Source organism: Micromesistius poutassou, assembly GCF_964030765.1.
Source record: "Micromesistius poutassou genome assembly, chromosome: 5".
NCBI classification, from domain to species: Eukaryota; Metazoa; Chordata; class Actinopteri; order Gadiformes; family Gadidae; genus Micromesistius; species Micromesistius poutassou.
The window spans coordinates 16,706,092-16,722,343 of record NC_140275.1 but is presented as its reverse complement, the minus strand read 5'-3'; the positions used below and the strand labels follow the sequence as shown (position 1 = coordinate 16,722,343).

At 42.9% G+C, this 16,252-nt stretch overlaps 1 protein-coding gene across 1 annotated transcript; it reads right to left on the bottom strand.

The window, feature by feature from the left end:
- Positions 1–13,138: 13,138 nt before the first annotated feature.
- elovl7a (ELOVL fatty acid elongase 7a) lies at positions 13,139–15,819 on the bottom strand (the record flags this gene model as incomplete). Its single annotated transcript, XM_084468019.1, has 7 exons — positions 15,739–15,819; positions 15,240–15,430; positions 14,321–14,395; positions 13,914–13,970; positions 13,721–13,826; positions 13,491–13,627; positions 13,139–13,390 (listed from the first exon to the last, which is right to left on the bottom strand). Exons 1-7 carry the CDS (start codon positions 15,800–15,802, stop codon positions 13,139–13,141), a joined length of 882 nt encoding a protein of 293 aa, XP_084324145.1. The 5' UTR covers positions 15,803–15,819.
- Positions 15,820–16,252: the final 433 nt, after the last annotated feature.

Sequence of the window (16,252 nt, the reverse complement as noted above, 5' to 3'; positions counted from 1 at the left end):
TGTTGAAGGTCTGTGCTTTATTATGGTTGCATACTGTACTGCAGGGAGAGAGAGAAGGGGGGGGGGGTCTGGGTGGAGGAGAGTGAAACAAAGAAGAAGCGGGGGAGAGAGCGAGAGAGAGAGACCCTGTGCTGTTTAGCTCATGATGTGTCATGGGAGGTCTCAGCTCATTACAGAACCTTCTAAGGATGTGCAACAGAAAGACAAGTCACAGTTGTTCTTACAAAAAGTTAAAAGTCAAACTGCACATTCCTCCACAGATTTGACCTGTTCTTTTTGCCAAACATCTGGTGAGTGGGGAACTCTTCTACCTTAGGAACAAATAGTCCCTCATGCCAGAGACACATTCCTGTCACGTTCGTTTAAGTCAAACTTGGAGATATATCAACATAAAAAAATATTCTGCTGGCCGTTAGTATGTGTGTGTGTGTGTGTGTGTGTGTGTGTGTGTGTGTGTGTGTGTGTGCGTGTGTGCGTGTGTGCGTGTGTGTGTGCGTGTGTGTGTGTGTGTGTGTGTGTGTGTGTGTGTGTGTATATATTGACATTGTTTGTGGCATGAGAGACTGGGTCATACAACCAACCTAAAGATAAAGCTTGAAAGACCATCATCAACATTTTAGACTGAATCATTCTCCACAGAGTCTCCACAGACAGGAAGTGCCCTGACTACATGGACATTTTATTCTTGTTTCATGAGAACTGTAACTGCAATAAAAAATAAAAAAAGTGCAAAGACAATAACTACATAGCATAATTATGTTTGTTTGTGTGTGTGTGTGTGTGTGTGTGTGTGTGCGTGTGTGCGTGTGTGTGTGTGTGTGTGTGTGTGTGTGTGTGTTTATGAAATGTACGATGCCTAACGTGCAATAGGCTCTGACGGTCTTAGTACATCTGGCCAGAAAAACCCAGAGAAAACAAACAACTCCTTTATTACAGTAATGAATATGCTTTGAGAAGCAAGTTCCATGTCTTTTTTTCCAATAACCTAGTTGTCATGAAATGGCAAGAATGGCTCAGGGAAATCTTTGACATTAGACATTGTTGGCTACAGAGGATGTAGCGTTGGACCTGTGTCTAACCTCTGTCCCAATCCCAGAGCTCCATATAAACCTCAACAGTTCTCTTTCTCAACACTGTGCCTCATTGTAACCTTTTTTGTTGTTTAAGTCTAAGCCTCATAGTTTAGGACTGATGGGAAATATTCAACCTGCCAGACACACACACACACACACACACACTCACAGACACATGCACACGCACATTCACGCATACACACACAAAACCATAGCCATTGGAGAAAAAACTCTGAAACTTGATTCAGTAATCTCTCAAAATGGAGTAATGGTTTGGGGGCGATACATACATTAGTATTAAACGTCTGGTTGTTGCAAGCAGGGTCATAAATAGGTCACAGGGGAGTAGTTATGAAATACAGGGAGAGCTTAGTTCATCACGCATGCACGCACACACACACACACACACACACACACACACACACACACACACACACACACACACACACACACACACACACACACACAAAAGGCCCCAGCAGGGATTTGTCTGGAAGACTGATGCTACACACGAGCAGCAGTGCAGGTGGTTGAGAGAAAGAGAGAGAGAGAGACAAAGACAGACAGACAGAGAGAGAGAGAGACAGACAGAGCCAGAGAGACGGACAGAGACAGAGAGACAGAGAGACCGATATAAATATATATAGTTAAAGAAAGCAGAATAATACTCACTCCGCTGGGTTTTCATTCACACTCACCGGCAACCATTCACAAAACATACTCAAATTCCATCATCAGCATTAAAAACAAAAACTTGTCCGACGCAACACCCCAGGTGATTACCACCTCCATTACGTTTTCCTTCTCATACCGCTGGATTAATGGTAGTGTGTTGGTGCTGACTGGTCGGAGCTGGTGGTGGCCGACGTACTACAAGGCTGCACTGCCAGGCCGTACTGCTGACGCAGCCGGGCCCAGGTAATGCACAGGTGGAACAATGGCGCAAGTGTCTCCATCTTTTTCCTCTCTGGGCCCGATTGGCCTGCCGCCCGGCAGCAGGGCATTTGCATGGGAGAGGTCAGGTATGGAGAGCACAATGCTATGTCTGTGTTCTGCTCATATTGCAGTCGGAATCAGACTCAAAGATTGTGGAGTTGAGAGATAGTTTTGTTGTTGTTATTGTTACACTCGATTGTTGTTGAAACACTCGAGGGGAGTGAATTGGGTGTATCGCAAATGCTGCGTTGTTTTTGTGTTGTTATTTTAGTTTAATCCTTCTATAGGGAATGTGAAGTTGACGTCCCACCGTGTTTTAACTCTATGGTGCACGCCTCATGTTTAGGGACTGCGGCCTTTGTTGGTCAATAGTATGTTCCTACATTAGGGGAGGCAGTGGTTCCAGGACTGCAGTCCTAGGATCGCATTTCTAGGACCCTAGTTTTTTTTTTATAGATTGAAATACTACTTTCTACTTTCCCCATTATTGGTTTTCAAAATAATAAAAGGTACTTTTATCATTCAGGCATGTTACGTTTTCTATAATGGAATATGATGCCCTGGCTCTTTCAAAGTCTTGGCATGTATATTCAGTTCACTGTGTGCCATGTCCTGCGTTTGATGACTTTGGAAATTAGGAGAGAATTTCCTTAACTTAATGATGGCAAACAGCATTATCCTCATAAAGGGAACAAGGGCAAACCCCTGTGCTCTGCTGTTATGCATATGGTTTAGTTTAAACTAGGGAAATTCTGACACACACACACACACACACACACACACACACACACACACACACACACACACACACACACACACACACTGCCTCACGTAAACACATAGGTTCCAGCGCACTGTTTCTGTTTGTCTCTTCTTCAGCATATACACAGAATGGTGGTGTGTGAGATCATCAGCTCTTAATCCCCACTGAGAGCTCAGCTCCAAAGGGCCAAGCTAGCGCTAAGCGATGATTAGGAACTAGTTTTTCCAGGGACTAGTCAAAGAAAGTCACACAGGATGGTAATTTAGCCACTAATCAATAGCCGATGCTGTGGCAGGTTTTTGTGTACTGGTTATTCCATGGACTACAGCCATGCTACAGACATGCTCATAATATTCATATTTTTTGTTAAAAACTTACTCACTCTCTCTTCACTTCACTCTCATCACTGTTTCTTGATCTCTGTGATAGGTTAGGGGTCAGAATGAACTGAATAAAATGGCAAGGAAACACACACACACACACACACACACACACACACACACACACACACACACACACAGACACACACACACACACTGATGATGTGACATGATGTGCTGAGTAACCAGTGACCAGCTCATTGTTGGAACCAGAGACATCACATGCTCTATCAACTTATTTTGTCAAATGTGTTGTGTCTCTTTCCCTCCAAAGGTGGGTGTGTGTGTATACGTATGTGTATGTGTATGTGTGTGTGTGTGTGTGTGTGTGTGTGTGGCTGCCGCACAACTTGGAGCAGGCCTATTTATAGCGTGCTGCCAACGCCACCACCACCACTACCACCACTGGCAATGCACCCTACACCCTGCAGCCTGAAAGTCACACCCGGAGATTTTTGGGCGGGAGTCCTTGAGCGACTCTGTCAACATGAGGCATTGCAGTGACAAGTTTGCTGATGAGGTTGGTCACTGTGAAGTCGCAGTGCACCGCTCGCTGCTACAGCTCCTGCCTGCATCCACTGCCTGTGTGTGTGTGTGTGTCCTCTCCTGACCACACTTAGACATGCAAACGCGTCTGCATTGGACATGTGCCTCACCTAAACACACCCTACACTCCAAATTCTCGTGTGTGTGTGTGTGTGTGTGTGTGTGTGTGCGTGTGTGTGTGTGTGTGTGCGTGTGTGCGTGTGTGCGCGTGTGTGTGTGTGTGTGTGTGTGTGTGTGTGTGTCCACAGTCAAACACAGATGTATGTACAAACTCGTAAGTGACATTAGTTGTTGTAGTGGTCAACGTTCCTCCCACCCGCCAACAGCGTCTCTCTGATGGCTTGTCAGCATGAACAGTTGCTCTACTCCTTGCCAAACACCTTATTCAAAAAAAAAAAAAGTGGAGGGGAACAGAGAAGAAGTAATTTACCTTATTGCTTTGAAGAGAGACCCAGATGGGGCTAAATGTTCCGGGTGCTGGCCGTTCTTTTTCTCCTAGTGGTCCTCCTTAAGACTCAGCGAGTAGAACCAAAACAAACCGTGCAAGTTGTAGCCAGAGTGTTTCCCGCACAGAGCAATTCCCACTCTAGGACTCGCGGAGGCTCTCTGGAACGAGGATGGGACTCACTGCTCACAAACCCTGACAGCCAATCATCGGACAAAGGCTGCTCCCTCTCGACCATTCAGAAGCCGCTGACACTCAATCCTACTCCTCCCCTTCCCCCCTCCTCCCACTAAAAGTTCCCATGGTTGTAGCCACAGCCGGAGGAGCAGAGAGGAGTAGAGGAGGAAGATGGCAGAGGAGAGGAGAGGAGATAAGAGGGGAAGAGAAGAGAGGAGAGGGGAAGAGAAGAGCTGAGGAGAGGAGAAGAGAATAGAGAGGAAGATAGGAGGAGAGGAGAGGAGAAGAGGTGAGGAGAGGAGAGGAGAGGAGAGGGGCAGGGAGTAGTTGGAGAGGAGGAGAAGTACAAGAGTGGTAAGTTATTGTTTACAATGTAAGGATTGTATGGACCAGTTATGGAAATCCCTAAAGAGAAGGAATACAATGAGAACATTGTGCACAAACAGAATCTGCTCATGTCAGCCAGACACCAGTTATAGTCCCTCTTTATGACACACAAGATATCAAGTAGCTTTAATTAAATGTATTTAAATGTTGTGCCTATAAGTAGCCTCTGAATACTAACAGCCTTTGGGATGGGGATCAAATTAGAGAGGTCCCGTTACACAGTAAAACAAGCAATATGTCTTTGCTTCGGTCATTTGTTTTTGTGTGCCCTTGTTCGTTCAAACAGCAGATTATAAATTGTAGGCTGAAAATCCCAGACAAAAAGTACCTATCATCATCATATCATATTATAACCCAGCCTATTGAATATTATTCAATACACCTGAGGAATACTATAAACCACAATTATTTGCCCTCTAATCATGTAACCAACAACAACAAACAATGGAGGCATCGGCAGATGACAAAACAATAGACCAATTAGTCAATCCATAACGTGACAAAAACACGCTTGACTACACAATATGTCAGCACATGACAAGTACATCAATTTGTTATGTGTCTATGACTATGAGCATGGAAAAGCGTGATACAGGGTTGAACACGCCGTTGAAACGACTTAGGTGACTGAAGCAGTGTATTAGCTACAGAGAATGCATAACTAATGAAGGAACATCGATTATTCTGCCAAGACAGGACAGTGGCATTTTATTTGCACTGTAGTGGTCACTATAGTGACCGTAATGATGCATCAACAAACACTGGCGTATTGAATGACTACACGCAAGGAGGCACAGCGGACACTAAATAATGAGGTCAAGTAATGGAAGTAAACCTTGAGTCATTTGAATGTAAGCGGAGAACAACGGACACAAAATGCATTGTGCTGCACTGCCATTGAGATGAACGGGTCAAATGAGCAACTATCTCGACTGAAACTCCCAACATGATGGACTATGGTTAGCAATGGGAGTGAAGGTCATAGAGATGCACAGTGAAATCAGGAGGCTTTTGTAAAGACATTTTACACAGCAAATGTGAGTCATAGGATCAAGGAAATTAGTTTACGCTCTGGTGCAGCTGATGCAGCTGGGGTGCCTACCTGCCATCTCTGCTCGCCATGTCTGGAGATTGTTACCCTTGTGGGTGGCTTCCATCCAGAGAAATAATGAGACAGGGTCTGTCTATTTATAACACCAACTCAAATGACAAAGTGGATGTCATAAAATCATGACCGCTCTGTGGCAATGTTCACATTAAAGTATTAATAGTAGCTGCTGATTTTGCTGATGGGAGAATGAAGCAAGCTCATAACCTTTGTCCCATTCCTGTGAAAATGTAAGGAAGCTCCTCATCTCTCCCAATATATTTGGAGAGAAATGTTTGAGATATTTATCCCATTCTATCCAATGTCTGAATAAAAGCACTCCTCTTTCAAACACTGCCCCAGGAAGACGGGTAGTGGCAGCAGCCGTTGTGTTTCCCCCAGTGGATTAATAGTGTGGGTCTTGGGATGTGACGGCCCTGCTTGTCCGTACCACAAACGTACATCAAATCACATGTGACAGTGAAGTGTGAAGTGAAGTGACCTTAAAAAAATGAAAAAAAACAAGGCGTCGTATTATTTACATAACACCTAATCCCACATCTGTGTGTTCTATAGGGTGTGTGTTATTGTGTAAAGAAGAGCAGCGAGTGATGCTAACCACGCTGAAGCTCACACGGTCAGTGGGACCAACGCCCAAAGGACACCGAGTGCACAGCCTCAGATGAAGGATTTAGATCACACATCACAACATAAAGGCGTTGGAGAAGGAACAAGGAAGGAGGACGATCAGTGAGAAACACACAAGGTGGCACAGGAAAGAAGGAGTACAGAGATGTTGCCAGGCTGGCAGAGTGCTACTGTACTGTAAATCAACCCCAAGGCTTGTCAAAACTCACAGGAGTGGAAGAAGATGTTAATGCTATGCTGAAGTGTGTCTGTGTGTGTGTGTGTGTGTGTGTGTGTGTGTGTGTGTGTGTGTGTGTGTGCGTGTGTGTGCGTGCGCGCTTGTGAGTATAACACTCATAGACTATGACATCCAATTCCATCGCCGTGGAAACAATTTTCTGTTTCCTAGCCGCGGAAACCTTGGAAAGACTCAAGAGTTTGGAATGACAATGTGTGTGATCTGAAGCTGCTAGTAAAATAGCCATTCTGCGCTGTCCAGTGCCTAAGACGCAGAATGACTATTTTACAGGACATTTATCTGTGGCTGTCCGCACCTTCCACGAGGGAACAAGCTGCCATGTCTACTCAGGTCCTAAGTAGACATGGCAGCTTGTTCCCTCGCGGAAGGCGCTGACAGCCACAGACACCCAAGGGAGATCCTCTTTCCTTTTGTTGAATAAAAAGAACAAAGTACGCAAGTGATCCATGCTTCAACTTAAAAAAAAAAGAGGACATAACGGACGGGTTCCTGGACCCAGGAAGGAAAATGTTTTAGTTTTATGCAATGTTGTGAGGGGGAGATTGCATCGACAGAGAAAAGAAGGGAGCCAGAGCAACCAATAGCCATGGGAGGCTACATCATGGGACAAACATAATACTACATGATAGAATAGGGTGACCAGATTTCCTGAAACTAAAACAGTGACACTTTGCACGTAACCGTAGTGCACGTGCATGTGATGTCATAGACGCAGATATTAGGCTCAATTTCAACACGTAGGACCAGTGGCGGCTGGTGGTTCAATTTGTTGGTGGGGCGCAGTCAGGGACGGGGGGGGGGGGGGGTCTGGGGGTCTTCTCACCGAAATTTTTGATTTGGTAGATGTGATTTCCTGTAGTCTGGTGCATTTTGGGGACGGCCACTACCTAAAAATTCATTCAGATTCATTGCCTACATCCTGACTTGCAGGGCCTGGACAAGCTTACACTGCATATACAGACCTACGGCAAATCATGATCACTGTCCTATAGGACTACTGCTCACAACAAAGACAAAAAAAGAAAAGGGAAAAAATCATGTATGTTTTTGGCAGGGCTATTTACACATTTATGAGAAAATATGAAAAGACATTGAATGAGTTTTGTGTGGGACTATATTTCTATATTTTTATGAATTAGCCTGAAGCTTCAGAAAGCTTTTAAACAAAGCATAGTTTGTGTGTGTGTGTGTGTGTGTATGTGTGTGTGTGTGTGTGTGTGTGTGTGTGACGTCAACCTCATAGAGCTCCGAAAACATGACCTCAACACAGAGACAAACTCTTCAAATTAGCCTACACATATTTGTTTGAGGAGTGAATTTGCTCCAAAATCGATTTGCCTGCTGCTGTGGAATTGCGGACAGGTGTCATCAAAATTGGTCCGTAGTAATGCCTTTAAGGTGGAACGGTCATGCGGTTCCTCTCAGTCCAAGTATTGTTCATGATGGAAAGATTAGCTCAACGGGAGCATTAGTGCCAGGCAGACACACGGCAAACTGTCAAATCAGACATATATTTTTGTACAGAATCTCCCTGCTTCTGAAATGCGCGTCCTGACAGGTTTTTGCTGGGACTCGGGACACACAAAATTGGGACTGTCCCGGTAAAACCGGGACGTATGGTCACCCTATGATAGAATTATATGAGAATACGTACAAACAATTGAACAAACCCACGTACACACAAACAAAAATACACATCATAAAGTCACAGCAAATACATTGTCATTAATACAGTACACAAATGTCCTGTCTGAAATTAATAAAATGTATACTATCTTTAAACTCCATTATCCAAAAATATATTCTACAATTAAACGTCACTGAAATCCCATAAATGTAAGTTGATCAAAGTAGATCAAAGCACACACTACAAAAGGCAGTGTGTGCGTCTCACTTGCCCTGCAACAAACTTTCATTACTGGGATGTCTCCGAGGTGCAGTTTATACTCAGACAGAAGCTCTTATCCTGTGAAATGTTTACTGTGTTTTCTTCCAGCCGACAGGAGTAGTGGGGGAGTGATGGTCACAAGACTAAGTCACGCAGAAGTGACAGATAAATAACCCCCCTGATGTAGGAAAGTACGGCTCCACCATCTTAACCCACGACCACTGTGGCGGCGTCAAAGGGCTGGCAGCATCGTGCACTTCAACCGCCAAATTACAGTCTCTTTCTCTCTACCAGGGTGTAATTACCTTCCAGCACTATCCATCTCATCTGTAACCCCCCCCCCCCCCCCCCCCCAGATGAGATGGGAACCCCTTCCGAGCCACCACTTCTTCCTATAGCTCCTTCCTAGCTCTTCTGTGATGTTTTTTTGTTTCTAGCTCATCTTCTCCTTTGTTCCCATTTCATCATCTTCTGTGAGGTATTGTTCATAGCTCTTCTTTTCCTCATGTTTCTGTTCCTAGCTATTCTTGTCATGTTTCTGTTACTAGCCATTCTTGTCATGTTTCTGTTACTAGCTATTCTTGTCATGTTTATGTTACTAGCTATTCTTGTCATGTTTTTGTTCCTAGCTGTTCTTCTCTGATGTTTTTATTCCTCTTCGCTCTTCGTCTTCTGTGATGTTTTGGTTCCAAGCGCTTCTGTAAGATGTTAGTTCCTAGCACTTTGGATATCTATTTTTCTTTATCTTCTTCTAAATAGTAGATACAACTCATGACTTACACAACTAAAATAAATATTGAAACAATGGACTATTTTTTGGGGGAGGTCTTGTCTACTGACTGGGTTTACTTTGTGAAAATGTTAGTTTAATGCTGTTTCCTGGAATTATCTGATCATTTATTTTGAGTTTTAATATAATCATCTGTATCCTGGTTGAAAATAAAGGCACACACAATAAAAATAAAGTAAAAAGACACAATAACAAATATTTCTTATCTATATTATATGAAGTCAGCTATATCAGAAATGATACAGGCACTAAGCATATTTGACATGCTGTTTATATTGGAGCATATACAAGTGTGGTTTAAAATATCATTCAGACTGCTTCACTGCTGGGAAATCATACTTTGACTCCAATCAGGCACAACGGAAATAAATAAAGTTGGGGCAAATATTTATTTGAACGCACGACAAAATAACATTTTCTGGACCTTAGAGATATTGCCTACAATCATTGTGACCCAGCATAATGTTCATTTTGGAAATGCTAAAAGGGCAAAAGGCACTTCGACGTCATGTTTGATTATTGTTTTATCATTAGTTTGCCACACTCTGATATGAGAGTAATTATCTAACTGCTAACTTACTCATGGATTAGTACTCTTAATACTCTTACAACTCTTCCTAAGAACTTCATGTAAGGTTGTTTTAAACACCACTGATGCATAGAAAAACACATCATGCATTTATTTCTGACAGACGTCTTCTGAGAGGTGACCATCAAACCATCCATATTTTTTGTAGCCACTTCCATTGACTTGCAGAAGTAGTCTAGCTCCTATTAATGTGAGGGAGATTTCAAATGTGTTATAGTTGGTGATAATGTGACCCCTGCATGTTTGGGCCCCTAATGAACTATCCTCACAGCACCTGATTAAGCTTTTTATTAGGGATAATAAAAGGAACTATGGGGATCCTAGACCCAAACTTCCAATGCTGCTGCCTCCCCCAATGAACCTAAAGAGATCCCTAAAAGGCATGGTATGTGTGCCATGTTGCACACATACTAATTCCTGTAAAGGTCTACCAGGGTCGATCCCTGATTTCACAAATGGCTTTGTGACCTTTGTATTCCTTTTCTGATTTCAATTAAATTTAAACGCTAAAATAAAAAATGTTTTGTAGGCTACTAGAGCCCGGGAGGTGACATGGGAGTAAAAGCGTACCTGCGCTTTAGACTGTTTAGACATATGTATACATGTTTTACGTCTGCTAAGCTAGAAAGTCTGAGCCAGGGGGAGTTCCACCAACATGTGAATACATATACAATTTATTTACAAAGTACTTTCCGTATGATCTCTTGTGCAGTATGTCACCGGATTGTTTTCTGGACTGCTGCCCTGTAAAACAATTGAAATCAGGCAAGGTGAATCATGGCAGGGGCACAGGCAACTTTCAGTAAACTCACAAGGCGTTCTGGCACAAAATGCAATACAGATTCCCTAGGAGAATTACGGTATTTTGCACTTTGCGCCCTTTCTGGGTTGTCTAGGATGAAATAGAGTGGTTGACACCGGAATTTTGACGATTGGTCCTGTCTCGGGTATTTGGCTCATTTAGAATCGCCCCTACCTGCTTCAGAATGGCCGGCTACGGGCATTCACAAACCTGTCCTTAAAACGGGGTCAGCCCAATGGTCCCACAGCCCTATGTACTATGCACATTTCTAAGGATTTTTCTTATTTCTAAGCTATTTCTCAAAATGAAACCCTATGGTTCCACATTACTAGTACATTTTCAAAATTAGGTCTTGTGTTCCTTATATTCCCCTTCAAGTTATATACACTCTTGTTTTGCACTCTTTCCCTACTGTACTGCTGGTCACTTGGGAATTTCTCCTAAGGGGGATTAATAAAGGACTATCTTATCTTATTCCCTATCCTCCCACAAGATTTTTTGGAAGCACATTATAGTAAATGACTAATTTTTTTCCACAATATTTGGTGAAAAGCATAGCAGACAGGGTTAGGGTTGGGTTAGGGCTAACCCTAGCTCAATTATGACAAGATGATGTGGCTCAAGTGAGGCAGGATCCAATGGTGCCAGTGAAATGTGGGAACACAGGGCTGTGGGAACATTGGCACGCTCCCCTTAAAACAACCCTAAACGTTTGTTTTCAGAAATGTGAAACTCACCGAGCGGTTAGTGGTGTTCGATGTTCCAAATTAAGTATCGTAGCTGTTTACATTTGGTTATAGTCTTTTTGCTCAGTTCTAGCCCTACAGTTGAGACGGAGAACCGAGCGAAACTAGAACCAAACGTAAACATCCCCCCTTTCCGTCTTCCAACAGAAATCTATACTAACCACTGTGTGAGTTGCACATTTCTGAAAACAAACTTTTAGGGTTGTTTTAAGGACAGGTTTGTGAATGCCTGTAGCCAGTCTGACGCAGGGGCAAGTGTAATTGAGCCAAATACCCGAGAAAGGACCAATCATCAAAATGTCGGTGTCAACCACTCCATTTCATCCTGGACAACCTAGAAAGGGGGCTCAAAGTGCAAAAACACCGGAATTCTCCTTTAATAAAGAACAAGCTGAATGCACTACTCTGAATATATATATATATATATTTTTTTTATAGACAGCATCGGTGTTGCCTTTGAGGCCCTAGTTGGGCAGGTCCAATAACATATCCTACAAACAATAAACCTTGGCACAGTGGCAGTCACCTCGATCCAACAATGAGCATTTTTCTGAAGCAGACAGGTTTGACTGTAGTCTCCATACAATTGCAAGACAACAGCTTCACATACACCTGGTCTCAGATCGTAACACTCTTGTTGCAACAAGGCAAACCATACAGCTACATAGTGTGCATCTTACAACTCACCACCTGCTTCTAATTTAAACTAGTCATGTCTGGGAAGACTAAGCACCCCTACACTGTATGTTGACAAAATAAAAAACAAAGATGATCTCAAAGTATAAAGGCAATTTATTTTTTATATAAATACACAAAACTATACATACATTTGTCATGTTACATTCATGTCACATCTTTTTGGAGGGACAGTCATAACTTTACCGCTGGCATGAAGGAGGGCTCAAAAAGAACCTAATATATTTAGACAATGCAGTTGAGAGGCAAACAATACAAACAAGCATAGCCAGGACCACAGATAAACACAAAAGGTGGTGGTGGTGCTAAGCCCGCAGTAATTAATTCCAGGATAAAAATCGGTTAAAATCGATAATGTCATTGCCAGGGTCGGTTCCCTCCCCCGCCATCATAGCCAGCATCTCAGGACATAATTTAACAATGAAACACCATTTTTGGATAAATAACATAACCCATACACAGTAAAAAAAAAAAAAGGTTTGTTATCAGCTTGGGCTTAAATTCTGGGCTACATGGTAAAATAAGGCAGAAACCAACACCAACGGTTAGGTTCCTGCTCTGGTTCATGGAACAGTTATACGTTAAATCTTTCAAATTCATTCATGTCCTAAAGTTCATATGGAGAGTAAGTCTATGCCTGGGCAATGAGTATCAACACCGGTGACAGGAAAAAAAAAAAAAAAAAAGGTGCTTTTGTGAAGGGTAGAGTGAACAAAGTATTACAATTGTGAAAAGTGGAAATGCATAGATAACCCACTATTCTTAAAACTCTCTTTCATCTTTTACTACATTAGGGAACTAAATTTAAAATAGAGCCATGACCGATTGCATTAAAAAACAAAAAAAAGACAAATGGGAATGTCTTTGATTGTGTTACAGCACCTCACAGTGGTCCATTGATGCAAGTGAGAGCCACGGCGAGACACTTTCCAGGGGGTTTTCCGACATTACTCTTCCTTCTCGTTGTGGTTGGCGTTGCCATTCATGACGCCGTTGGAGTGGTGGGCCCAGGTCTGGTTCTGCATTGACTTGGGGAGCCTCTTGCCCTTGGTGTAGGCATGGTACCAGAAGTTCAGGAAGAGCAGCAGGAAGATGAGCCCGTAGAGGCCAATGATGTAGATGAAGACCGGGAACTGGTAGGGGCAGTCCTTCAGAAAGAAATACTGGCAGATGTGTGTGGTCACCATCACAAACTGGATCTGCAAAGAGGAGGGGGGGGAGGGAGAAGAGATGTGAGCACATCATTTCTCAACAAAGACCCATCAAAGACAGCTGAACTAATGCTCCGCCATAGCGTACCAGCTGGATGGATGTCAGGTACTTCTTCCACCAGAGGTACTTCTGGAAGCTGGGGCCCAAGGCCGTCAGGCCGTAGTAGGTGTACATGATGACATGCACAACGCTGTTGAGCAGCGCGTGGAACGTTCCCAGACCGCCTACGGGACACAAGTTAAAGGGTGTCAGAGGACAGACATTTTTTGTTACTCCCATTTTACTGAACAAAAATAAGATTGTTTAAAGATTTGTACCTCCGGCAAAGCGCACCCCAAACCACCAAGTGAAGGGCATGATGGAGTGGTGGTAGACGTGGAGGAAGGTGACCTGGCTGTTCCTCTTCCTCAGCACAAAGAAGACCTGTCAAAGAACAAAACATTTATGAGTTTTATTTTTTAATTTGAAGTGAGAGCGCAATTACCAGTCAATATTTGAATGTCTACTTACTGTGTCCAACATCTCTATGAACTTTGAGAAATAGTACAGCCAGCATATTGCCACCATCTAGAGGAGACGGGTGGTAAAGACACATTTAGAACAAAAATATCATGCAGGTAGATGACCATTTGGAGCATAAAGGGGTGACATTATGCAACCAGGGGTGAGTTTGCATAGCCATTACAAGCTGTTTGAAAATCTGCCCTAATTAGCCTTAGTGACATCACAAGTGGGTGTGTCCACCTAGATGCATGATGGATAGATCAGTCTACCATGTAGCAAATGTTGCTTGCTTATCTATCCATCATACATCTAGGTGACCACTTGTGATATCACTTGGGCACAATGGCCAACACACCTGGTGGCATAATACCAGCCCTCTATAAAGGTTTTCGTAGTAGAAGAGCAATTCTTACCCGTGTACCCGTGGCCGAGTAGTCCACCAAGTCACAGCGAAATGTGTAGCCTGTTCCCCAGCCAGCCATCCAAAACTGAAAGAGAAAAAAAAAAAAACTTTTCAAAAAAGTTTACCCTGCTTTTTTTTCTTTAAGTAATTCAAACTCCCAGATTGGATGTCAGACCTATGTCTGAGAGTCATAAAAGTGGTCTACGGTAAGATGACAAAACCGGCCAGACTGGTTTTGTTCAGGGAAAGAAAGACCCAAACAGACCCAGTAAGCAGGAAAGAATGCAGCTGAACAAGTTTTGCTGACTCAAGACTGCACAATGTCAATGTTAGTACTGAAACTTCTAACAATTAAGTCTGATTCCAATAGAAACTCATCTTTTCTAGGGTTTAATGAAAACACAACATTAACTTCAATTTGTAAAAAGAGAAGCTTCTCCTCAATGGCCTACATTGCAATCAAAGTGTTGTGGAAAATGAACAAGGGTCCTACGATGCCATCACCATGCTTTGTTGCGCAGTTTCCGAATCAGAAACCAAAATAAATGGAGATCCTGAACGGATGGTGGCATTTGCATGACACTAGGACATAGTCTTGCACAAACGCATTTCACAAGGCTGTTGTATGTATGGTGACAATGAAGTTCACTTTGACACTGATCGGGATAAGAAAATATGCAAACTGTTATTAAACAGTTTGGAATGACCACACCCTTATCACAATGTTTGCATTTCAGTTATAATCCCACCTCACTCCCAAGCAGTTATAGCTGAACTTTGCTGTGAGGGCATTTGAACTGAGCCCATTGGAACACATAGTATGTATGTTAACCTTGGTCAGGCTCAGGGAAAAACAACACTTATTTCTATAAACTAGTTCAGCTGTGCCATCCCTCCCAACTTGCCATCAAAACCAAGTGAGCCCTTACCTCATAGCACATGTATAGCGAGAGGGCGACCACCCCAAAGTTGTAGACTATAAGAACCCCTTTGAGGTCAAAGGCCTTCCGGTTCGCCATTAGCCGCGGACCCCACGAGGTGACGAAGAAGATGTATGCAGCGATGATGATGGTTTGCGGGAGAGGGGAAGACATAAGCAACCAATTGCCTGTACGTGGGTCTGCAACAGAAGAACGACGAGTTAACGCAAAAATGTCCACATCTAAAAAGGATTTCCCATTGGAAATATTAGATCTTTTTTATTTATTCCTATATTACGCACAATAGAAAGATTTTCAATGTAGTCAACCACATGGAGCCTCTTTAAAACGCATGTGTGATACTGAGTTGTATTGCATACTTTTAATCAACTTAGCTGATAGCTGTGTTTTGTCAACTGAAGGACATTAATGGCATGCTATAAACGGCTTCAAATCAATAACCTGCAGAAGACACATCAAGTGTCCAAGGCCAACTACATCCACCCACCTGCATTTTGGATAAACCGGTCATACAGAAGAGCCATGGATGATTTTACATTTACAAACTCCATCTCGCGACCGGAACCAAGTATCTGAAAAACAGAGTTTACAGTCAGAATCATTCACTTTAATGAGAAAAAGTAGAAATGCTAATCGTAATAGTTGGGGGATGTATGAAAATAAAAGTTTGCAATGTGAAGGTTCACAATCAAAACAATAGCTTCCATAATATGCACCTGGTCATTTGCATTACAAATAAGGAAATTGTTCAGTCCAACATGAGTCAACATTCATAGTTTGCATTGGCAAATCATTTCCTCACCGAGCCTCCATGAAACCAAGTCACCCAACATCAACATAACTTTAAATAAACAGACGTCTGATTGACATGTTCTACTTGTACTTCTTGGGGGGGAAAAAAGTAAGTAAACTACAAGCATTCCACGAAAGATCTGAATCAATGCAGCCACCTGTCTGAGCATTGAGTGTGTCACGCAGAAGCGATGAGCTCTCGTCTGGTC